A 25,110-nucleotide genomic window follows, 5' to 3' on the forward strand; every position below is an offset into this window, starting at 1 on the left:
TACAAAGTTGATCAAGCTTTCAAAGTTCCATTTTTTATGTGTCAGCTTTTCCAACACGCACAATACTCTTGAGAGGTAATTTGTCAGTATGGTACATGAAGCATCTACATTTGACAAACAATTTGTCCATAACAGCACAACAAAGCTATAATTTTTTATTACCTACTAGAAAAATGAAAACCAAATTATAATTCAACGTTAACATGCCTATATAAACACCACAAACAATCCTCAAACCACTCCACAACACACTTCCCTCAGTAACAAATACAAGAAAAAGCCACCATGGTTGCAAAAAGTCAGTTCTATTATATTTTACTTCCATTGCTTTTCTGCATGGGATTCTTGAGTTTCCAAGTCACATGTCGCACCCTCCAAGATGTCTCCATGTATGAGAGACATGAACAATGGATGAATCGTTATGGCATAGAGTACAAGGACCCTGAGGAAAGGGAAAAACGTTTCAGAATATTTAAGGAAAATGTGAATTACATCGAAGCCTCCAACAATGCAGCAAATAAACCTTATCTTCTAGGCATTAACCAATTTGCAGACCTCACCAACGAGGAGTTCATAGCACGCAGAAATAGGTTCAAGGCCCACATGTGTTCCTCAACCATAAGGTCAACCACTTTTAAGTATGAAAATGTGACTGCAATTCCTTCTGCAGTGGACTGGAGGCAAAAGGGTGCAGTTACACCCGTGAAGAACCAAGGTCAATGTGGTAAGCAAATGCTTCTTCATTCGCATTTCCAAGTCAAATTATAAACTCGATCGTTATCTAACTATTAATTTATCTTGTAGGATGTTGTTGGGCGTTTTCCGCGGTTGCAGCAACGGAAGGAATTCATGCAATCACTACTGGGAAACTGATTTCTTTATCTGAGCAAGAACTTGTTGATTGTGACATAAAAGGTGTGGACCAGGGTTGTGAAGGTGGATTTATGGATGATGCTTTCAAATTCATCATTAAAAATCATGGACTCGACACCGAAGCGAATTACCCCTACAAGGGTGTTGATGGAAAATGCAATGCAAAGGCAGAAGCCATCGATGCTGCAACCATTACTGGGTACGAGGATGTCCCAGCAAACAATGAGAAGGCACTGCAAAAGGCTGTGGCCAATCAACCAGTTTCTGTAGCCATTGATGCCAGTGGTTCTGACTTTCAATTTTACAAGAGTGGTGTCTTCACTGGTTCTTGTGGAACTGAATTGGATCACGGTGTGACTGCTGTGGGATATGGTGTTAGTGATGATGGGAGCAAGTATTGGTTAGTTAAGAACTCATGGGGAACGGAGTGGGGTGAAGAAGGTTACATTAGGATGCAAAGAGGTGTAGCTGCTCAAGAAGGACTATGTGGCATAGCTATGATGGCATCTTATCCTACTGCATAAATTGTACCTTATTTCTAAGCTATGTTCTTGTTTTGTATAACAGTGTATTCTCTTATGAATCATTGTATATGGATATATCACCAATGATGAAATGAAAATTTTCTCTTTTGACTAAACATGTTATGATGCTTCATAATGCATATCGGCTTTATCTATTCATTTACAATAAAAATACTTTGACATGCTCAAAGTTTTACACACTCATTTGACACGGGACCCAAAATGTCTGAATGTATTTAAGGGTAGTTTAATCATTCGCTCACTAAATGAAACGCTGCGTTTCTTTGTCTTTGTTCTGCTTTCATTTGAATCATTTTCACTTTTGGCACAATTTCATTTTCGAAGATCCAGTGTTGTGGCTCTGCTAGGGTTTGGCACAATTTCATTCTCGAATATCCAGTGTTGTGGCTCTGCTAGGGTTGGAGCTGAGAACGCAAGAAGTGGAAGAGCAAGTGTTCGTTGTGTGCTAGTGTTGGAGCTGATAGAGAACGTCGTGCAATCGTTCTGAGTAATTAAACAATCGCAAAAAAAAGAAAAAAACATTATCAACTCTATTTATTTATTCTTTTTCTTTGTTCCTTAACCATTGATGTAACCGTTTTGTTTGAAGGAAGCCGGAAGCTGAGGAATGCGTGGCGCGGTTGCGAAATTCGAAGTATGATCATTCGGATTATCTGAGAAAAAAACTCTCGGCGCTTGATCTGAGGTAACGAACGCACTTCTCCAAGTCTGAATTTACTATTCACACTTTTCACTTGAGTGGATTTGAGGGAGAGTAATTGAGTGGATTTTAGAAGATTTGAAGATAATATTTTTTGTTGTTTATTTGAGTGAATTTGGAGGTAATCGAGAGTGAATTTAGAAGTAAATTTTTTTAATCTGTCACATAAATTAAATCCTATACTAATTCTTACAAATTTTACTTCCAAATCCATTCTCGTTTATCTCCAAATTCACTCAAATAAACAACAAAAAAAAAATTATCTTCAAATCCTCTCAAATCCACTCAATTACTCCCCCTCAAATCCACTCAAGTGAACAAAGGCATTAGGTTGACGAGGAGTGTTGGTCTTGCCGAGGTTCTTTATTGGTCTAGTAACGAATTTACCGTAATTTGATTTTTGTTGAAATAATCTGCAATTCCTTCTTGATCATTCATAAAAAAGTAGCTTATATTGGCTTCTTGATATGGTATTTAAAAACATGTGTTATTTATATTTATAATAAATTTAAATATTATCGTAGTTCTAATAAAATAAATACCTTGTTATATTGGTATCATGGAAATATTTATTATTATTTTTATCTTTAGTTTCCGTAAAATATTTAAGAGAAACTTGGTAAGTGTGTGAATGGAATTGATATATCATTTTAATGATTCTAGCTGATGTAGTTAATGGAATTTCTGAGAAACAATTAGCTTGAGAATAATGGGTTAATAGTGACATGGAATGATCTGTGTTCATAGAAATCCCAGAGCTTACAAAGACACGAGAAGAGGGTTAGCAGTTTGCATTTCAGCTTGTGATGATGATGGAAATGCAGCAGATACATCGGTTAGTTATGCATCTTTTTCCATTTCCAACTTAGAATACAAGTATCCATAGAACATACTTTGTGTTTGTTTTGTTAGGCCTTTAGAACATACTTTGTGTTTGTTTTCTTGAATACCATATGCTACATGTTTGGTAAATCATGATTGTTTGTGGACAGGTTCCTGGAAATGAAAACCCTTCTGTTTTGATTTCTTTTGCGTCAAAGACACTTAATGCTGGTCAGGTCACATCCAAGTTGCATGTTATAGAACTGGGTGCTCAGCCAAGTCTGCATATTTTTCAGCTCCTTCATGATTTATCTCTTATTGTAATTATTTTGGGCAATATATGTTTTGTTGTCAAAACTGTCATGTGTGCTGTATTGATTCTATCATGCCTTGATGAATTTTAATGTCCATTGTAGAGTTGAATTTGAAATTGGTTATTTTCAATAATGTGTGTCTTGTAACTGTTAAATGTTACTTAGAGCATGGTTTGAGTATTGCGTTCCAGGTGTTACCATGTGTTTAATCGCTAGACAAAGTTGATTATGCATTTGTAATTGTATTGAATTTATGTTGAGTTTGTCAATTGTAATTATAAGGACATGTTGAAAGTGGGAGGTGGATGAATCAGGAAATATTCATTACATGTGAATGATTTTAGTGGCTAATTTTCATAGCAGTATATTGAAACCAGTCAGTATTTTTTAAAACGGATAAGGGTATTAAGAAATTGAACCATGTGCATCAATTGATCATCCTTATTGAGCCCGGATTCATGTGTCTCCTTACCTAATGGCTTAAGCTTTTTAAATATTTTTCAGAACCTGTGTAATAAAATTTTTGCGTTCTTTCCTTTCTGTTCCTATTCTACTAAGAAAAAGTTGGACATGAGCACAGGACAGGGTGTCGTCTTCATTATCCATGCTTCAAGCCCAAAAGATTCTAGCACAAGGGGCATGTTGGAAATGCAATATGAAATCACTCAAGCAATCTTCCCTTCACCTAACAATCTAATATTTTTATATAGTTGGTCCATGACAAAATTTATGAATTTGTTTATAAGGAGGCCGTCATTTACGAAGAAACAAGCAGATCTTTTCTTCCCCCCTGATTTTGGTGATGATTTTCCAGTTGCCATGTAGGTACAGAAGTTACTAGTACTTGTGCATTTTATAAACAATGTAGATATTTGATCCCTACTTTGTTTTTTTGGCAGATATCTGAGAAATACAATTTGATTTATGTGATTACGAAACTTGAGCTACTATTTCTCTATGATTTGAAGGTCACCTGCTTGTTGTGTTATTGCTCAGAAGGGGACAATGTATCTCATGCTTTTCAATTAGCCGATGCAACATATAAACTAGTACATATGCTTTGTCACTTTAATGTGGATTTTCAAAATTATTATTTTCTAAACCCTTTGTCCCTCATCCCACTACTGAGAGTATTATCATTTTTTTGGGTCTGCTGAATTTCTTGGATTAGAAAATCTTTGTCGCGTGTATTTTCATGGATATCTTATTTTAAGATACAAATATCTCAGTATTTCTCCTATCAACCACATCTCTCATTTTTCGCATGTTAAAGATTTAATTGTGAAAAATGAATAAACATATTTCTGCAAGTAAAAAAACGTTAGAGTTGGTTTCTAATATTTCGTGCAATGCCTTTCCGGGAATTGAAAGTAGCACATGGCGAGTGCCACTTTCTTGGATGACTGTGTATGGACCACCCCCAGATGTGTCCATCTTCTAAGGTTGGTTACTTAGTTTGATACCTGTAATTTGTTACTTAATTACTTAATGAGAAGACCAATGGTTAAAATTGGTCAGTTCAAGATTTTTCATACATGTAAATGTATTTTATCATATTCTGAACCATTGATTTTCCTATAAATAGATGGCTATATCTGCACTTTGTACTATAAAGTGCACTCCTGCTCATTAAAAGAACCTATATTTTGTGATCCTTAATCCACGAAATGAACTTTCTTGTGTCCTATGTTCACATGGTTATATTGTGATGACAGATATGTTGTTGAGAGAATGGATGGTGATCTGTGGGCCAAAGTTCTTCATCCTGATAATGACCATAGAAGGCAACTTATTGATGAAGTTGTATCCACTGCTTTGGCAGAAAGCTCAAGCCCTGAGCAAAGCTGTTAAGGCTTTCATGACAGCTGATCTGCCTCATGAACTGATTGAACTTGTTGAGAAGATCGTCGTTCAGAATTTTGCATTCATTGGGAACTTTAATTTGCAGAATCTTCTTATTTTGATAGCGATAAAGGCCAACCCATCCAGAGTTGTGGATAATGTCAATAGGTTAGATAATTTTGATGGACAACAACCCTGGAAAGAATTGACCTATTTGTATATACAATATGAATAGTTTCATAACGATGGAACTACCATGATGAACCATTCAGCTGAAGCATGGGATCACATGCAATTCAAATATTTTGTTGTTAAAGTTGCTAACGTGGAATTGTATTATAAGGCTTTAAATTCTTAATTCTTACTTCCATTCTCATCATTTCAACGTTATTTATTTTTAACTTTTAATTTTTATCTTTATCAAATTATTTTTAATTTACCTTTAACATTTAAAATGATTACTTACCCCTCTATTGTCACATACGAACAATACAAAATTACTAAGTTGAGGTTTTTACAAGTTGAAAAATTTGATCAATTTTTTCAATGACTAAAATAAAACATAAGAGAAAAAAGATAATTGTAAAGCAACTTATACAAGAATCCAACCACTGTAATTTTTTTTTTTATTATCTTAGCATTTATTAGAGAAAAATTAAGAGGAATATGTAATTTTTTTTATTATCTTAGCATTTAGTAGAGAAAAATTAAGAGGAATAAGTTAATATTGAACACCTTCTGAAATAATGACAATTCAATTAACCTTATGCTTCATCATAGATAAATAATAACTAAAACAGTTTTCAGAATATACTTATTTCTTACATCAATAAATTGATCAACCTGATTTCAATTGTTTTGATATCAAAAGTTCATTAAACACTTTATGTCCATCACGTCATGTAAGTAAGTTCTATGGTTATTTCTAAAAGAGGTTCTGTATAAGAATACAAGTTGTTTAATTCAATATGAATCATCACATTTGTTAGGTAAGTAAGTGGTTAGTCTTATGTGGTTAGTTCTGATAGAGGTTTTGTACAACAATAAAACTTGTTTAATTCAATATCTCTTGGTGCAGTAAGTGATTATCTCCGTACTATGTGGTTATTTTATAAAGGTGTTTTGTACAAAAGCAAAAGTGTTTAATTCAATCATTAAGAACACTTTTTATCGTCCAGTAAGTGGTTATCTCTTCAATTGTATGTGGTTAGTTATGGACTGCGTTATGTACAACCATGAAAGTCTTCAATTCAATCCCAATGACCACATATCTCTTGGTGCAGTAAGTGGTTATCTCCTTAGTATTATGTGGTTACCTAGGATGTAAGATGTTTTGTACAATAGTAAAAGTGGTTTAATTGAATCCCAAAGACCACTTTTTTTGGTGCAATAAGTGATTATCTCTTAAACTGTATGTGGTTAGTTGTGGACTGCATTTTGTACAACAATAAAAATGTTCAATTCAGTGAAGAATGATCACATTTGTCTTGGTGCAGTAAGTGGTTATCTCTTCAGTATTATGTGGTTACTTTAGAATGATGTTTTGTACAACCGCAAAAGTTTTTAATTCAATCACAAAGACCACTTTTTTTGGTCCAGTAAATGGTTATCTCTTCATCTGTATGTGGTTATTTGTAGACTACACTTTATAAATCACTCATAAGGATGAACTTAAATTCATAATGCCCACCTCATTTACTATATATAGTTATTTTTATATTAAAAACAAAAAATAAATATAGAAATTATTTTATATCATTTTAAGTGATTTTAATTGTTCCAGTTATTTTAAATTATAAATGTTAATAATAATTTGGATATATCTGCACTAATGTATGGCTTTATGGCTATTAGGTTTGTAAATGATAGTTAATAAAATTATATGAAAGCTTTGCAAAAACTATTCTTTCTTAAGCAAGCTTTCTAATAAACTTTTCCAAAAAATAGGTTGTATTTTGATTTCATAGTTAAACTTTATAATAAATATACGTTTTTTTTTTTGGCAAAGTACAAAACATAGTTAAGGTCAAATTTCCCTTTGCAAGCCAAGGTCAAATTTCCCTTTGCCAAAAATATAGACAACAAAGTATTCACTATATCAACATTTCATTGCCCAATTTATCATGTCCTAATCACTCATATTTGATGTCATTTGTATTCATTATGTACATTAATTGTTCCCCTACTTCAATCTATTCAACTCCGTGATGTTGTCCTAGTTCATCACTTAATCAATGCCTAAACCATCCCACATTTCTTCAATACCATACTCCGATGAACATGATCTTCGTGTAATATCCACTGACAAACCATCTGTTGTCGCACAACTTGTAATCATTCCTGCGATAACAATATCATTGTTAAATACACTTGAAAACCTTTTATCATAAATCATTGAAATAACCATATACATAAAAAGGAATCATAATGTTTGTTTGTATTGCATAATAACTAGCAGTAGGGAGCAAAGACTAAAGTTGCTAAGCCAAAAACCAAAGAGCTTGAAGAGCCTTCTTCAATAACAACAAGGTCCGTACTTAGTCTAGATAAGGCTCTGTGCAATGAAAGACAAACAAAAGAAAGACTGGGTCATGACTATCGCGGATTATTTACCTCTATTGCAGTAGGGTATCAAGGCAAAGGATTAAGCCTTCAAGACCTCATTCAGGTGCCTGTTTATTTTAGTTTTTCACTATTTGTGACATCTCTTTACAAGGGTTGGAAATCCAAATATAATTTAAGTCTCGTATTGAACAAAAATAAGAAAACTGAACTTTTTATAAAATAGAAAATCTATAATCTTAATATTTTAAAGTTTTGGATTGGAAATGATTTCAATCTTAGAATAAGTTTTATCGGTGTTGTTTATGTTGTGAATCTCCTTTAAAGATCCATTGATGATATTTGAGTCAATGATTTGTTTTGGAAAACGATGTGATAAAAACAGTGGTATAACTAATCCTTCTTGAAAGACTTGTCAACCGGTCCTTATTTGTGTCAGAATAATTTTCAATTTGATTTCCGCACATGCATAGTTTTGATAAGTTTTGTGTATTACGACCAAATTTTCAGAATCTCATACACTTATGGAACTAAATTAAACGAATAAGCTAAATAATTTTTCCACGAAGTAACCATTGGACTTCTTAAAGGAGCAGAGAAATTTGAGGCAGAGAGAGGATATAAACTATCCACATATGTTTACTGGTGGATTAAGCAAGCCATGATTAAAGCTATAGCCAGAAAGTCCAGATTGGTGAGATTACCGGTGAGGCTTTGATTCATCTTGTTCTTAGATTAATGAAATTGCATTGTCAAAATTGCGACAAACCAGTTTTATAGATGATCTCAAATTCTATCTTGTATAGAAAATCATTACTCAAAAAGAAGAAATTAAAATCAGTGTACAGAAAGCATGCATGTTAAACCAATTGTTCACTATATGTCAAGTACAATCACTCCATCCAACATTAGAGTCTTAAAATTAGATTAACATCAACCAATTTTATAACAAACAACAAATATTTTATGTTGCTTTTTAACCAAAACATCAAAGATTTTTCTGTAGAATTTTAAACAATATAGCAAAGCTTTTATATATGTATTATAACAGCAAATAGCAAAGCTTTTTGGTAGCATACAACAAGGCTTTAGGCAGCAAACAACAAAGCTTTAGGCAGCAAACGACAAAGCTTTTGGCAGCAAATAGAAAGCTAAAAACAACAACAATTTCTGCAACATTTTTTTGTTAAAACTATAGTTTTTGGTGCAGTAACAGCCATCAAATCATCACAATACAGCAAGAATTTTATCACAAGTTTAATAGCATGGGACAACAAGGTTTTATCACATTTTAATCACCCCAAACCAGCGTAAACAACATTATTTCGATGCAAATAAAGAACTCAAAATATACTACAAAGTAGCAGCATTTTAGTGTAGAATTTGTTTTATAAAAAAATACAGTTTGGCTTTTATAAAAACACAACATCAATATTTTTTTGTCCTTTTTAATTCCCTTAAACAAGGTCAACACAATTACTCCATCCAAGTAAATCGTCATATTAATGTTAACCACTTCATAAGCTCAATCACATTACTACTTACAATATTTCATAATTTCACCCCCTTTGAATTTCATGTATCTTGTCAACCAAACAACGAAGCACTTCCTTCCACCATTCTTTTTATTACGATTAAAAACTATATCATGAATAAATGGAACTTAAAAATCAGATATACTTAGGTAAGAGGTCTCCATCCCTTTATTCTTTCTATATCAGAATCAAGTTTTTTCATTCCTAAAGTGCTAATGATGACAAAGAAGAAGATTACAACATATTAAAGAAACAACCCAAACCCACCACGATCAATAAAGTTCTTAGATAAAAAATTATCACTGCCTTTCTCAAGCTCCCCAACAAAGAAACAAATGAACCCCGTTTTAGGCCTCAGTTGGCCCTGCTAAAATAACACATACATTCTACGCAGCGACAAATAAATGGGTCCATGACCCCAAGTGCTCAAAAAGGTAAAACTATCATAAAAAAACCATACCTTAAAGTCACACACCACAAATGCGACACAAATCGAAACGCCAACCAAAGACCTCCACAACCCTCAACTTCACAGCCACCCGAAACCTCCACAACCACCAAATGAGAGCGACAAAATATGCTAAACCACCTTTAAACCCACGAAATACCTCCACAACCACCGATTCAACCACAAATGTGAAGCAATGAAAAATGAGAGACCACGAGAGAAGAAAGTAAGAGAAAGTAAGTCTGGATGATATTTTTATTCAAGAGGAAAAAGAAGAAAGAAGAAGCAAAAAGCAAATTTAACTTTCTTCTATTTTTACCCTCGATCAATAAACAATTTTTAAAAAGAAAAAATGACGTGGCCCGTGTCATATGAACGTAAATGACACGTAGGCATGTCATTGTATTGCTACCCATTCATTTAAGCAAAAATGATATTTCAACACCCTTTTTTGACACTACTTTAACACTACACACATGGCAAAGTGTCATTGGGTGTTTTTATTTTAAAAAATTAATTAGTTTTAAATCTGAAGCAAGGGCAAAGATGGAAGTGAAAGAGTCATATTTTCAGTTTCGCGGTATTCTTTTCTCTTTCTCTCTCGTTGTCTCTGGTTCTGATGAAATAGGTTTGTTCTCGCCTCTCTCGTCTTGTGCCTCGCCTCTTGCCCTCTCGCTCTCGTCTCGCTCTCCTCTCGTCCAAATCGACCATTACTTTGTGTCTTCAAGCATTGTTGTTCCCCTATGTGCCTAGAAGCCCTCTCGCTCTCGTCTCGCTCTCGTCTTGCCAAGACCGTTCCCTTGCATTCATCAGTGGTGGTGTCTTGTGTTGTAGTGCTGATTTTTTTGGAGTGCCCTTTTTGTGTGCTTTGTGGTGTTTGTCGCTTTGCTCTTCGTGTGGTGGTGTGTAGCGGCTACGTTTGTTTTGGTAAGTGGGAACTTGACCATATCTCAGGATGTTCTCCATTAACTTTTTGTTCACTCGCAAACTGTAACGATGTTGTCGTCAATGTTGTTTTCGCGCAGGTCCAATGGCATCNCGAAAACCAAGTGTAAGATTGAATGTAAATTTTCTGTATTTTTGGTGTGGGTGATGTTTTGGTTTATTGTATTTATGATTTTTTTTAATGATTTGTAGTGGCACCTNCGTGTCTCGATGCAATCGACAACCCTTATTGAAATGAATAGTTTATTGAAAAAGTCTCATGGAGAACGCATTAGGATGACACCATTTCACTGATGCGTACAAATTTTAAAACCTGTGCAAGTGAATTTGAAATTGTTGAAGCGTATGATTAAAAGGTGTGTTGGGTGTGATGTGAGTTTTAGGGTTAGTCAACAACTTGTTCCTTTTACTACTTTAGATGTATATATGGCTACCGGTTTAGGTATGGGTTGTCTAGATGTTCCTCTACTTTAAAAGCATTAACCAATTTTCATGTATCTATCATTCATTATAGATACATTTATGAATCTCATAAATATAAATTTGTTGCAGATTTTGATTCAATTGTTATTAATTAGTTGAATTCCTTCTCATAATGTATACTATTTATCGTAGGTGAGATGTTATTCCAAGGACATGGATGAAATGAGAAGAATGAGCAAATGGGACTATATTTGTGCTGTTAGAGGGTAAAATGTGAATTTCTTTTTGTGAATCTTCTTATAGTTAGGCTAGCAGCCTTGTTATGTAATATTGTTATATACTTTGTAAAATATTATCAAAGAAAAAAGAAAATATAGATCTTTGATTCATGCTTTTTACATTGACTAGTTTCATGTAGGGAACTTTTTATGGACTACTTATATTTGGAAAAATACCAACAGTTTATATTACTATATATGAAGCTCCTTTTTGTGTTTAGTTCTAACTGATACATTTAGAAATACAAATTTGACCCTGGGTTGAATTTTTATTTTGAAATTATAGATATCTTCTACTGAATGAAAAGGGAGAGAAAATGAAGGAACAACTTGGAGTTGTTAGGACCAATTGTATTGATTGTCTAGACCGTACAAATGTAACTCAGGTTGGTTGATTCACTTAACTAAATGTAAGTATTTGTGTTTATGACAATTTTTCTGCTTACTCATGTTGAAATATCTATGCAGAGCATGATAGGTCGAAATATGTTGGAATATCAACTTAGAAGACTCAGTGTCTTTGGTGCTGAAGAAACCATTAGTTTACATCCAAATCTGGATGAAAGCTTTAAGATCTGTAAGTGATTATTAATTTTCACATTATGTAATTTAAAATAGTGATATATGTTATATTTTGTTATCAATACAACGGGAAGAGCATGCCAGAGTACACGAATGTAAGTATCGATTTCATTGTTAACAATATTTGATGATTTTGTTAATTATATCTAAAGTTAAATATACCTTGTTTCAGGAGGAGTTGCGTCAAATTAGAAAGAACTATGTAAAGTACTGGATCCTAGACAACGAGAACATTAGAATAATCGAAGCACTAGATGAATATGGGTTGTTGTAGAATTGGATGGATATGTACAAATTCTACAAGTATTTAAACCAACAATGATATATGTATTCATATTACATTGTAATAAGTAATGATTGTTACAAGCAATGATAAATGTATACGAATTCTTATTTGAATCTCATACGATTTATATCCATTCAATATTATCTCCANTGTCTATTTATTTATCTCAAATGTATACCAAAGTCAATTCTTGTTTGTATATTGATCATATTGAGCAACTTAAGTGGATTNGTTTGAGTTGAAGTTGAAAAAGGGTATTGGTAAACGTTTACAGCCCACTGTAAACGTTTACGCGAGTGAAATAGAGAATTTGTACAAAAAGTTGAACTGAAGGAGCCAGTTTTCTTAACACAAGGGACCAAATATGATATATGTGATTTTTTTCCCTGAGTTCAATGCATGTTGGTGGAAATTGTTGGTAAAATGTGTTGAGAGTGTTGGAGGTCATGTTTGGGCAGCCAAGGATGAAGGAATTGATCCATGTTGGTGGAAATTGTTGGTAAACTTTGTTGAGAGTGTTGGAGGTCATGTTTGGGCACCCAAGGATCAAAGAATTGATCCATGTTAGTGATTTGAGCAGCTTAAGTTGAGTGGTTTGAGTTATGGTTGAAAAAAGGCACTGGTAAACGTTTACAGGCCACTCTAAATGTTTACGTGAATGAAATAGAGAATTTGTACAGAAAGTTGAACTGAAGGAGCCAGTTTTTATAACATAAGGGACCAAATATGATATCTGTGATTTTTTCCCATAAGTCCAATGCATGTTGGTGGAAATTGTTGCTAAACTGTGTTGAGAGTGTTGGAGGTCATGTTTGGACACCCAAGGATGTAGGAATTGATCCATGTTAATGATTTGAGCAACTTAAGTGGATTGGTTTGAGTTGTGGTTGAAAAAAAAGCACTTGTAAACGTTTATAGGCCACAGTAAACGTTTACGCGTGTGAAATAGAGAATTTGTACAGAAAGTTGAACTGAAGGAGCTAGTTTTTATAACACAGGGGACCAAATATGATATATGTGATTTTTTTCCCATGATTTCAATGCATGTTGGTGGAAATTGTTGCTAAACTGTGTTAAGAGTGTTGGAGGTCATGTTTGGGAACCCAAGGATGAAGGAAATGATCCATGTTGGTGGAAATGTTTGGTAAACTTTGTTGAGAGTGTTGGAGGTCATGTTTGGGCACCCAAGGCTCAAGGAATTGAGCCATGTTAGTGATTTGAGCAACTTAAGTTGAGTGGTGTGAGTTATGGTTGTAAAAAGGCACTGGTAAACATTTACAAGCCACTATAAAAGTTTACGCAAATGAAATAGAGAATTTGTACAGAAAGTTGAATTGAAGGATCCGGTTTTTATAACACAGGGGACTAAATATGATATCTGTGATTTTTTCCCATAAGTCCAATGCATGTTGGTGCAAATTGTTGATAAACTGTGTTGAGAGTTTTGGAGGTCATGTTTGGACACCCAAGGATTTAGGAATTGATCCATGTTAATGATTTGAGCAACTTAAGTGGATTGGTTTGAGTTATGGTTGAAGAAACACACTGGTAAACGTTTACAAGCCACTGTAAACGTTTACACAAGTGAAATAGAGAATTTGTACAGAAAGTTGAACTGAAGGAGCCAGTTTTTATAACACAGGGGACCAAATATGATATATGTGATTTTTTCCCATGAGTTCAATGCATGTTGGTGGAAATTGTTGCTAAACTGTGTTGAGAGTGTCGGAGGTCATGTTTGGGCACCCAAGGATGAAAGAAATGATCCATGATGGTGGAAATGTTTGGTAAACTTTGTTGAGAGTGTTAGAGGTCATGTTTGGGCACCCAAGGATCAAGGAATTGAGCCATGTTAGTGATTTGAGCAACTTAAGTGGAGTGGTTTGAGTTATGGTTGAAAAAAGGCACTGGTAAACGTTTACAGACCACTGTAAACGTTTACGCGAGTGAAATAGAGAATTTGTACAGAAAGTTGAATTGAAGGAGCCAGTTTTTATAACATAGGGGACCAAATATGATATATGTGATTTTTTCCCATGAGTTCAATGCATGTTTGTGGAAATTGTTGCTAAGCTGTGTTGAGAGTGTTGGAGGTCATGTTTGGGCACCCAAGGATGAAGGAATTGATCCATGTTAATGATTTGAGTAACTTAAGTGGATCCTATGTCCACATGCATTGTTTCTTTTGTCCATTAAATTTATCAACACTAAAAATACATGTAAACTTTAATATTTAACAATTCAATGGTAACATTAATTCGCAATGCCAACAACATTAATTCAACAACATCAATTCAATTGTAACATAACAATATATGTTCACTGTAACAGTCATTACATTTGAAATAACAAAACATCTGTGAACAATAACAACTAGACTAATTTTACATTAAAATCACTCAACAAACATTTATTAATGTCACACATTTTTTATTCTAAGAGATCCAGTAAAAGAAGTCCTAAGAGCTCTGCTCTTGAAACGCTTTCGTGACCTCATCCTCGCAAAAGTCTTCATTGGAGCTGGATCAGTGGACATGCCTCTTGGGGAGATGCCTCCCATGGAGATGCCTCCCGAGGAGATGGAAGGTTCTTCACGTGGCACACTATGTCCACCGTCCTCTGGTTTTCTTCGTCTAGTTTTCTCATAAGCAACCTCTTGCTCCAATAAAAGAACCTCCCTTTTAAGCTCTGCAACTAGATTTTGTTGATGCTCCATGGTACGCATGACACTCTGTTTCAGATTTCATTTCAATAGCTTCTTTGCTGAATTTGGTTTCTCACCTTTCATTTTGTGGCTTGGTTGCTCATCCTTGTCATCATTGATTGCACCAACATCAATTGCTTGTTCAAAGTTGAAATATAGTTTGTGGAAAACGAGTGTCGAACCGTCAACTGCATCAACCACAAACGAAACTACCAAAAAATTCAAAACCCTAAAACAAAAAGAACTTTAACAACGAAATACCCAAAAACGGAAAGGTCATTTTTCCCTCAAGACAAACGGACTAAGAAGAACAAATTTACTTTATTACTTGAAGGAACCCAAAACGAACGATGAAATACCCAAAAACAAAATTGACCAAGGGAGGAAAGAATCACCAAATACCCACAAACAAAACGGACCTAAGGAACAACAAACTTACCTTGCTCGTCGAAAGACCGTGCTGAGTGGAAGCATCCATGGCTCCTTGAAGACACACACAACACCACAAACACAAAACCGCGAGAATAGTGCAACAACGGAACCGTCCAAGATAGCCAACGAGATCTACCGTCGAAACGAAAGGGAGGAAGGGGCGAGGATAGTGAGACCGACGATGGAGAAATGAGAAAAAACAAGAAGGAATGGCTAAATCTGATGAAACAGGGATGAGGGTAAAAAGGGAAACCTCAAATTCAAAATCCCCCAACCATTCTAAGATTAGATTTTCAATTTTTTTTTTAAATGACAGTCAATGTCGTAACGACACGTGCCAGTGTCAAAATAGTGTAAAAAATATGGTGCCAAATAGTGTAAAAAATATGGTGTCAAAATTCATTTAATTTAATAAGTGTAATTGTAACTAACACTAACTAACGCGCGTGCAATCGTGGTATAAAAGGAGACGCTTTCCTCTGTCATTCTGTTTATAAAGAATGGAAAAAGAATTACCATCAGCGATTCCGCAATCGCAAGGAAGCTCCATGAAGAAACGGCCTTCGAAGAAAGACAAACTATGGCTGGACGATTATCTCCATCTCCTTCATTCTCGCCAAACGCTTCACCTAACAATCAATCAACTTAACCAGGTTCCATTCATTCTGTGCGTTTTTCAATTCTCAATTTCATTGTCAATTTTTTTGTCGATACTCTGCATTTCATCGTTAACTTTTCTTGTTCCTACTGTCACAGGTCATCCGCATTCACGGCTTCAAGAAAATCCACCACGCTCCCAAGGTTCTTTTCTCCCTCAAGCTATATCTTAAGTTTCCTTTTGGTTAGTAACAAAATTTTGAGGGAAAACGTTGCCTACTTTCACCGTTTTCTCCTTAATTTTTTATTCCTTGATTTCTTTTAAATTCAACGCGCTTTAAGATTAGAAGTTCTAGATTGCCTTGGTACTTTAGGTTTTCGTTTTGAGAAATTGAAAAAACCTATCTCGAATCCGTGTGCAGAAAGTGCTGATGGAGGCGGTGGAGTCGCTGGATCTTGTAGATGTGCCGCGTTCGACCCTGCGTGACAGCGTGTCGCCGTTTGCGGCGGTGGCACTGGAGGACGTGTTAGCGGATTTGGCAGAGCTCAAATGGCAAGAGTGCTGCGGAACCTCCGTCGAGAGAATCAGTTTCTCCGAAGGAAAGAACGTGTTGCCTGCTTCATCTGATGAGAGCTTCCGTGTCACGAGCCAGTCAAAGAGAATGGACAAAATCCGTGACTTAATACCTGAAGATTCCCGGAGAAGCCTGAAACCGACAAAAATGATGCCAAAGCGTAAGAGGAGTAAGGTTGCCTCAACTTTAGATTCCGCTTCTCTCGCTTCCTGCTGAGTCAATGAATGAAATTGGTCTGTAGATATGAGTAAAATGTTAAATAGGAGAATGGATACGCATGAGTTCCAATGTCAGGATATTCTGAACGTGTCTCACCAAAAAGACAAGTGTTTTCCCTTTGAACTGTTAGCCTCTCACTGCCATTTTATTTGCTTTCCATATTCCATATTTTATACTAAAGCTTAGAAGTGAAAATAGTATGCAAGTATTTCAATTCATTCACAAATTTCTACATATTACAAATACCTATAATCTTCTGTGTATGAAAGTTGCTCGTCTCTGCACCCTGGTCTCCGTCTCCGTAAACTTTGATAGTTTCTTTTACTATCTGGATTATTCAATAACCACAGTCGGAAAAATTCTTAGTCATTCAGTGGTAAGAAATAAAACTAGCTACGGTTGGTTTAGTGGATGTTAATATTTTTTCTTAATAGTATATATATCTATTTAAGTTAGCTACTCTCACTAAATTATATATTTAAATTTATTTATATTCTTCAATTGAATATGTACATTACTTTTAATCTAAGTTCCACTCATAATTTTTCTTTTTCATTTCTGTATAAATCTCGTTACATTCACGTTCATAAATTTACTTAACATTATATTTTTCATCCATATTCATTGAAACTTATCTTTTTCATCCATACATTTCTCCTTCATTTACATTTAATTCATTATCTACTATGCCACATTCTTATATCATGATATCATTCATACTTATATATTTCATCCACATTCATCTTTTTCATTTATACTCATTTCCTTAATGTATTATAATTGTTTATTTCTTTTTTCATTTATATTATTTAAACAAGTAAAAACTACAATTATTATATATCACAAAAATATTACATCATAGTTAATATAATCACCAAATTATGGCAGTTGGTTAAAACAATTGTTTTTTTTTATATAAATTTATTTATTTTTATTACATTTAATATGAATCAGATTATTTTTAATCTAAAATTTCATATTTAAACATGTCAAATCTCCCCTTTCATAATTTTCTTCTCATTTTCTATATTCATTCATATTTATAGATTTCTTTATTTAGCTCATATTTTTCATCCATAGTCATCTCCTTTTCATTGAAAGTTATTGTTTTTATCCACACTTATCTCTTTTATCTTTGTTTTGTTCATCATCTACTACGTCCACATTCTTATATCTTCATCTCGATTCATATTGTAACGTCCCAATTTACGGTTTCACGAATCATATTTAAAAGTAAGATATTTCAAAATCTTTTTAATGTTAAAAACGGTATTAACTAAAGTCTCTGACATTTGAAACGTGTGAAATTAAAATGAAGTCCTAACTTTACTAAAAATATAATCCAATTATAAAATTCCGAAATTTAGTAAAATAAACCAAGAAATATAAATGATCCATTTACATTGTTTCTAAAATATATAGCACAAGTATTATAAATCGTTCTTGGCTTTAACAAGTATTATCAACCACTCTTGGTTTAACACACATCAGTCTGACTAGACCGTTTAGTTCACTTGAACCAAACAAACAAATATTTTGATTCACTTTTGAATTTACAAACACAATCAAATTGTTTTTTTAATACAAGTACAAATTCAAATAACTCTCAAAGAGAAAATATATTCAATACAATGAAATTTGAAGACTTTGAAAATATTTTTCTTCTTCAAAGAAAGACTTAGACGATATAAGCTTAGAAGAAGAATAACAGCGTAAGGATTCAAAGAATTGTTCATCCTCTTCTATTCAACGAGTCCTCCTTTTTAATCATCTTCGATAAAAATTTGTTACTTAGAGAGTTGACCTCCTTGAGATTAAGTGACCTTATGTACGAAGATATGTACTATTTCGTGTCTTGGGAAGAGCAGCATTGCCTTTTGTAGTGATATTTTATACGGCTTGGACAAATCATAAAGCTTTAAGGAAATTCCTAAAAAGTCTTCCGATCTCTTAATGTCTTTCTAAGCTTGTGCAAAGCTTTTGAATAACGCTTTGTATCGTCATTATTTGCATAGATAAAAAGAAAAAAGCACAATAGACATAGAGATACAATACATACATACATTTAATGTTCTAACATTAGATATCATTTAGGCATGTCTCATTGTACTAAGCATTTAGCATAAGTTTGTTCTTTTAAGTAGTAAATCTTTTTATAATAAAATATATAACGTTTAATACTTTTTGTCTTAGAGGCACTTTTTATCAAACATTATTTCCAACATTTATAGTACTCCATATATGGATACGTCATGGATAGTTTTCTTACATATTTCAACATTATCCTTAGTAAACACATTCTTTAAACGCTTCATTCAATAAACAATATTTCGTTAAGTATTATATGTTAAACTTAAAAACATGAGTTACTAGACAGTCTAGTTTCTCTAGACGATTTTGTCTCAACACTAGCTTTCGCGTAGAGATATTAATTTACTTTTGTTTAGATAAGAAATATCGATCTAACAAAACATATGGTATGTTGCCTAAATTTCTTTGTAAAAAGCTTAAATCGAATAAAGGATTTTATATCACATATTCAAACTGTATATTGTATGTATGATGGCCCAACAATTAAATATAAACTTTACTATAATAATTTTTTGCAACATATAGTTTGCAATAAGAATATACTTAGCGTTCATATTTGTTTAGTCATCATAGTTTCATTTTATAAAATTTTATCTCATCTCTTTTGTACACAACATTTAGAACTAAGACAAGGCAATATAATCCTTATCAGAATCAAAATAATAGAAAGTTCTATGAGGCCAAGTTCAAAGACATTGTTTGTCTATATGAAGCCATACAAGAGGAAAGCAAACACCAGAATCTATAATTACCCAACTTTATACAAAAACCTAGATGTGGTGTTCAACTTAGTCATCAACAACCTTAAAACTATCCATCGAGGTAGCTCAAAAATAAAACCCACAAAGGTAAAAATGCTCTACTCGTCAATGTAGCACAAAACTACAACCCATAGAGGAACATGTGCACTACCCGCTAAGATAGCACAAAATTACAACCCATAGTATATGTGAATTAGCCAGTAAGGTAGCATAATTACAAACCACATGGGTACATGTGCACTACCCGTTGAAATTTAAGAGTATTAGAGACAATTTTCAAATTCATGAAGAGTTACAATTATTTATGAAGAGTTACAATTATTCATGAAGAGTTACCATTCATGAAAGTTACAATCATTCATGAATAAATGTAACTAATCAAAATCTGGTATCTCTTAGATTTGAAAGATGCCTGATCAACATCTATATAAAGGGATCATGTGCTCTATTGAAAGGAGAGACTTTAAAGACTTTTTCTCTATATTCGGTCATTCACTTAAAACACAAATCAATTCCTGAGAATCATATTCTTGTTTAACTTTAATACTAAGAGTGGGTATCATCATTGTGTTTCTTCTTTGTATCTCAAAAGTGGATTTTGTGATCCCCTTCACTCTTATAAGGGATAAAATATAGCTTTTAGGAAAGTGTGTATTCACGCCTAGAAGAATATATCAAGTCTACATTGTTGTTCATCTTGTTTCCCTAAGTCATTGGAAAATTGTTCCAACAGTCTAAAAGCAATATATTCTCTAAGATGACAACAATTCGTGAGATGTCTGCAAACTTTCACAAATTAGACAAGTTTGAAGGCATTGGCTTCCGATGATGGAAAAAGAAGATGCATTTTCTTCTCTCGACTCTAAACATGGCATATGTTATAAGTTCTCCCCAAGCCAAAGAAAGCGAAACTGAGACATTGGAGGAACAACGAAAAAGGAACAGATGGGAGAATGATTATTATGTCTATCGTGGTCATATTCTGAACGGTATGTCTAATCCTTTATTTTAACATTTCTATCATCTTATTTCTCTATGAAGGATATGGGCGAAACAAATGTTATACTAGGTATAAAGATTAAGAGAGAATTTCAGAAATTAATTTTGTCTCAATCTCATTACATTGAGAAAGTACTCAAGAAATTTAACAATTATGAATGCTCTCTTATTTCAACCCCTATGGACCCTAGTTTAAAAATATTACCTAATGGTGGTAAAGCAATTTCACAACTGGAATATGCAAGGGTAATAGGATGTTTAATGTATGCAATGACAAGTACAAAGCCAGATATTGTTTTTGCGGTTTATTGTTTCATTCTTCCGTTGTATTTCATCTAGTTTCACCATGATAATGGTGAACTAAACCCTTTGTTTTTGGGGAACAATGTAATCTTTTGAAACTCTCATATATCCAAATTCTTATTTAATTCATATGCTTGCATATGCTTGATTTATCAATTGTTGGGTTCCTTACCTGTACTTAATGCTTTTATCGTTTAACTCATTCGGTAAATGTTGTTTGTCTTTATTGATACGGGAACGTACAATAATGTCATGAACTGGGGGGAATTTCTTGATTATGCTAATACTGCCTAGGGATAGGGGTAGGACGATCAATTGTATTTTGCTTCCGTCCATTATGCATTATTAGTTACTAGGGGGGGCTAGGGATAACAAGACGGTAATTAGTAATAGGCTCTTTTCGCCAAAGGATTGGGTTAAGGGTAGACCAAGAAAGTTTGCATGGCAATATGATAAATAAGCGAATTAAATTAGAAGAGTAGATATACGAGGGTCGATAAGATGAATTATCCATAGTTTTTCCTCAACCATTGATTCACTGCATTTGCATGTTTACTTTTGTTTTTGCATTTAGAAACATAAAATCAATTCCTTCTCAAGTCTTACGCAATTAGGTTACACGAAAGTTAAAGCCTAAGAGTCATTTGGGAAACGATACTTGGACTTACCCATTTTATATTACTTGATAACGATCTGGTACACTTGCCAGGGACTTAACACTATATTTTGGTTATAGGGTTAAAGAGGAGATTTATATTTTTGACGTGGAGGTCTTCTATAAAATCCTTGTTGTAAAAACCTTGACTATAGTGCATTTGCTTCTTGGGTTGGAAGGACATTGGATGTAGGAATTATTAGTCGAACCAGTATAAAAACCAGTGTTTGAATTTCTCTATCCCTTCTCTTTTACATTCAGTCAACTGTACTATTTGCATAGTCAACTACGATTTTCCACTGCAGTTAATTTTTATTACATTCAATTCAAGAAAGACTTGTAAAGTTTTCAACTTTGTGTGAAAGATTTTTTAAACACTCTGATTTTGAAAACTCACCAATTCAACCCATAAAGGAATTTGGGATGCAACCTTGAATGGTCCTTATGTGCCTACTAAAACTGTTGATAGAGAAACTGTTATTATACCTTTTACTGAATGGACTGTTAATGAAAATAGAAAAGCTCAGTGTGATGTTAAGGCTAGAAATATTATTGCCTCTGCACTAACAATTGACGAATTTTTTAGGATATCACAATTCAAGACTGGAAAGGAAATGTGGGATGTCTTAGAGGTAACTCATGAAGGCATGGATGAAGTAAAAAGAGCAAGAAAGAACTCCCTGATACAAGAATACGAGATGTTCAGAATGACGGTTGGAGAAACCATATATGATGTACAAAGAAGATTCACTCATATTGTAAATCATCTCATGGCTCTCGGAAAAGCTTTTGATAAAGAAGAAATCAACATCAAGATCTTGAAAAGTCTGAACAGAAATTGGCAACCAAAAGTCACAGCAATCTCTGAATCCAAGGATCTCACAACTATGAACATGGCTACCTTGTTTGGCAAGCTACGTGAACACGAATTGGAACTTGGTAGATTAAAGGATGAAGAGGAGATTGAAGAAAAGAAGTCCATTGCTCTAAAGGCTACAAGTAAGAACAATTCAGAAACAAACATGGACGAGAAAGAATTGATGACCTTGATTGTAAGGAAATTTAGTCGACTTATACATAATGATAGTCAACTGACTAACCATGCAGGTCAAGATCCACTACAAGAAAAAATTAAATTACATACAGCCAAAATCCGTATATAAAGCCCAAAATCCGTATATAATGCTTGGTTACATACGGCTTATATACAGACAAAAATCCATATATAAATATTGTCCCGTGTTATGAATGTGGAAAAGAAGGGCACATCAAGCCTGACTGTCCAGAATTGAAGCCTAAGCTGAAAGGCAAGAAAAGATTTCCTCAAGGCAGAAATATGAAAAAAAAAGGAGCATACATTGCTTGGGAGAATACAAATTCTGAAAGCTCAAGTGATGAAGATGATAATCAAGAGGAAGAATCAAACATATGCTATATGACTAGAGTAATGTGGGACGATTACGATAGTGATGCAGACATCTCAAATGAGCCAGTGGAAATCAAGTATGATCTGCTAAGAGATACATTTCAAGAACTACATGCTGAAGCAATGTGATTACAGTACAAGGTAAATTGACTAAACTCTGAAAGGAGAGATTATGAAAATAGAATTAACAACCTTGTTGCTGAAAATGAAAAATTAGAGAAAGAATTGAATGATGCATTGCAATCTGCTAAGTATATTAAAATTTAAATTGTTATTGTTGAAAAACCATGTAAACATTGTCCTACACATATTGAAAAGATAGATTACTTGACTAGCACTCTACCTAAGTTTACTCAAGGTAGAGACAATTTAATTGTTGTTTTGAAATCCTCTGGCAGAGCTATTAATAAGCAAGGAATTGGTTACAAAGCTAAATCTAACAGAACCAATACTAAGAAATTTATTGATTTAAGTAAACCTGCTAAAAATGCATGTTTCTATTGTAATTGTGTTGGCCACACTGTTAGAAATTGTTATTACAGAAATGTTGTTGTTCCAAAAGGGCTATATGCATGAAAACCTAAGAAACAAATTGTGACAAAGACTGACAATCTTGGATCCAAAGTTAAATGGGTACCAGTTGTGAGACCCGAAATAAATACAATAAATTATTTTATTTTTCTCCAAAGAAAGTTATTCCCAAATAAAGATGAATCTTATGAAACTTAATATTTCTACTGTCTATGATGAAATTATGATTGATAGTTTCATCGTATTTACTAATTTAAAGTTTAAATTAAAGTTTATTATAAATATATATAGATATATATCAATAATAAATAAAAACCATGCATACGAAATTTTAGCATTTTCTTGGTATAAGCTATATCTTTAATTATTGAAGAATGGTAACTTTTAGAATGATAGTGGACAGTAGATTTAAAAAATATTTCATTAGCAAATTTTAAGAAATTAAGTACAATTAATAAAGGTTGTAATTGTCTTGGACGTGTTTTCTTTTGAATTATTTAGTATTTTAATCCTTTTAATTAAAAAAAATAGTCAATTAAGCTTGGTGCATCTATGATCCTGAGAATTGAAACCTTTATGATTATTATTATTGGATTAATAGCATTGGATTAGGAAAGATGTCTTTGTCATGTAAATATCAATAATTCATATTTTGTGGTTGAGAATGTCGTAGCTTTATCATTCTCATCATCCACGACGTATAATTTTCTCTTTTACCCAACACATAATCTTCTCTTTTTCCTTTCCACCCTAGCATATGTGATAATTTGGCTTCATATAAGAAAAAATTATATGCTACAAGGGAATGAAACAAAACATGCACAAAATTTGAAAGTAGTTGCGAAGACAAGGAATGAAAATTATAGAGTTTGGTTCTTCTTTGATTAGAACCGTCCAAACCATTAGGTTGCTTGCAGAAAACAAGTATAAAATGTCAGCTTTCTAACTTAATGAAATCAACAAAAACAATCAGAAAGTTAGGAGGAAAGGAAAATAATCTGAAATCTCTGTGAACATCTAAGAGAGGCATAGATCCTTCAATAGGAGTAGCAGTGGATCTTAAAGCAACGAGAGATAGCAAAAGCTTTCTAGACTTGAGGTAGGGGAGTTAATCTATTTCTTTTACTAATATTAGAAAGTAAGGATTTACCTTGATCTAAAGTATGTATAATGCGCTGAATGATGATTGGTCTCGTAAATGTTTCTGGATGAATAAAGGATGCCTGATTTCCATCTAAGTGTAGCAATACGGTTCTATTGTAGATTTATGATACCGTGTGTGATTCATAACTTCGAATATCCTTTAAGTAAAATAAACAAATAATATGGCATATTACCTACAATGCACCGTGGCCTTATTAAGAGAAAAGAATATTTTCTCTGGAAACTGTTAGAAAGGAGACGTGCTCTCCTATTATTTTATTCAACCACTTTTAAATTTAGGTAGGATATGTTTGTTATTATGTGAGGTAAGTTATTCTAAGGCCGAATAACAATTTAAAAATAAGAAAGACGTTAAATGCATCTACAATGTCATAAAGTGGGTCAAATTCTTTACTTTTATTAGTTATTCTATAGCATATGATTTTTACCGTGGGAATATTTCATCAAAAGATATATATATATATATATATATATATATATATATATATATATATATAT

At 33.4% G+C, this 25,110-nt stretch overlaps 2 protein-coding genes and 1 long non-coding RNA gene across 6 annotated transcripts; all 3 read left to right on the forward strand.

The window, feature by feature from the left end:
• Window positions 1–280: 280 nt before the first annotated feature.
• LOC106780624 (senescence-specific cysteine protease SAG39-like) lies at window positions 281–1,481 on the forward strand. The gene is made up of 2 exons (XM_014668917.2): window positions 281–724; window positions 805–1,481. The coding sequence occupies exons 1-2, from the start codon at window positions 286–288 to the stop codon at window positions 1,395–1,397; spliced, it is 1,032 nt and encodes a 343-aa protein (XP_014524403.1). The 5' UTR covers window positions 281–285; the 3' UTR covers window positions 1,398–1,481.
• Window positions 1,482–1,677: 196 nt separating this feature from the next.
• Window positions 1,678–5,467, forward strand: LOC106780618. 4 transcript variants are annotated; one of them, XR_002666610.1, is made up of 6 exons: window positions 1,678–1,905; window positions 2,008–2,103; window positions 2,866–2,953; window positions 3,111–4,079; window positions 4,629–4,696; window positions 4,970–5,467. It is a non-coding gene; the product is annotated as an uncharacterized LOC106780618 (long non-coding RNA). The 4 variants fall into 4 exon arrangements; XR_001377288.2 differs by having other exon boundaries at window positions 3,111–4,075; window positions 4,154–4,696; XR_002666611.1 differs by having other exon boundaries at window positions 3,111–4,075.
• A 10,307-nt stretch (window positions 5,468–15,774) lies between these two features.
• Window positions 15,775–16,900, forward strand: LOC106780631. Its single transcript, XM_014668926.2, has 3 exons — window positions 15,775–15,944; window positions 16,048–16,092; window positions 16,311–16,900. The coding sequence occupies exons 1-3, from the start codon at window positions 15,792–15,794 to the stop codon at window positions 16,677–16,679; spliced, it is 567 nt and encodes a 188-aa protein (XP_014524412.2). The 5' UTR covers window positions 15,775–15,791; the 3' UTR covers window positions 16,680–16,900.
• The last annotated feature ends 8,210 nt before the right edge of the window (window positions 16,901–25,110 follow it).

The sequence above is a fragment of the Vigna radiata genome, unplaced genomic scaffold (genome assembly GCF_000741045.1).
Source record: "Vigna radiata var. radiata cultivar VC1973A unplaced genomic scaffold, Vradiata_ver6 scaffold_149, whole genome shotgun sequence".
Classification (NCBI taxonomy): Eukaryota; Viridiplantae; Streptophyta; class Magnoliopsida; order Fabales; family Fabaceae; genus Vigna; species Vigna radiata.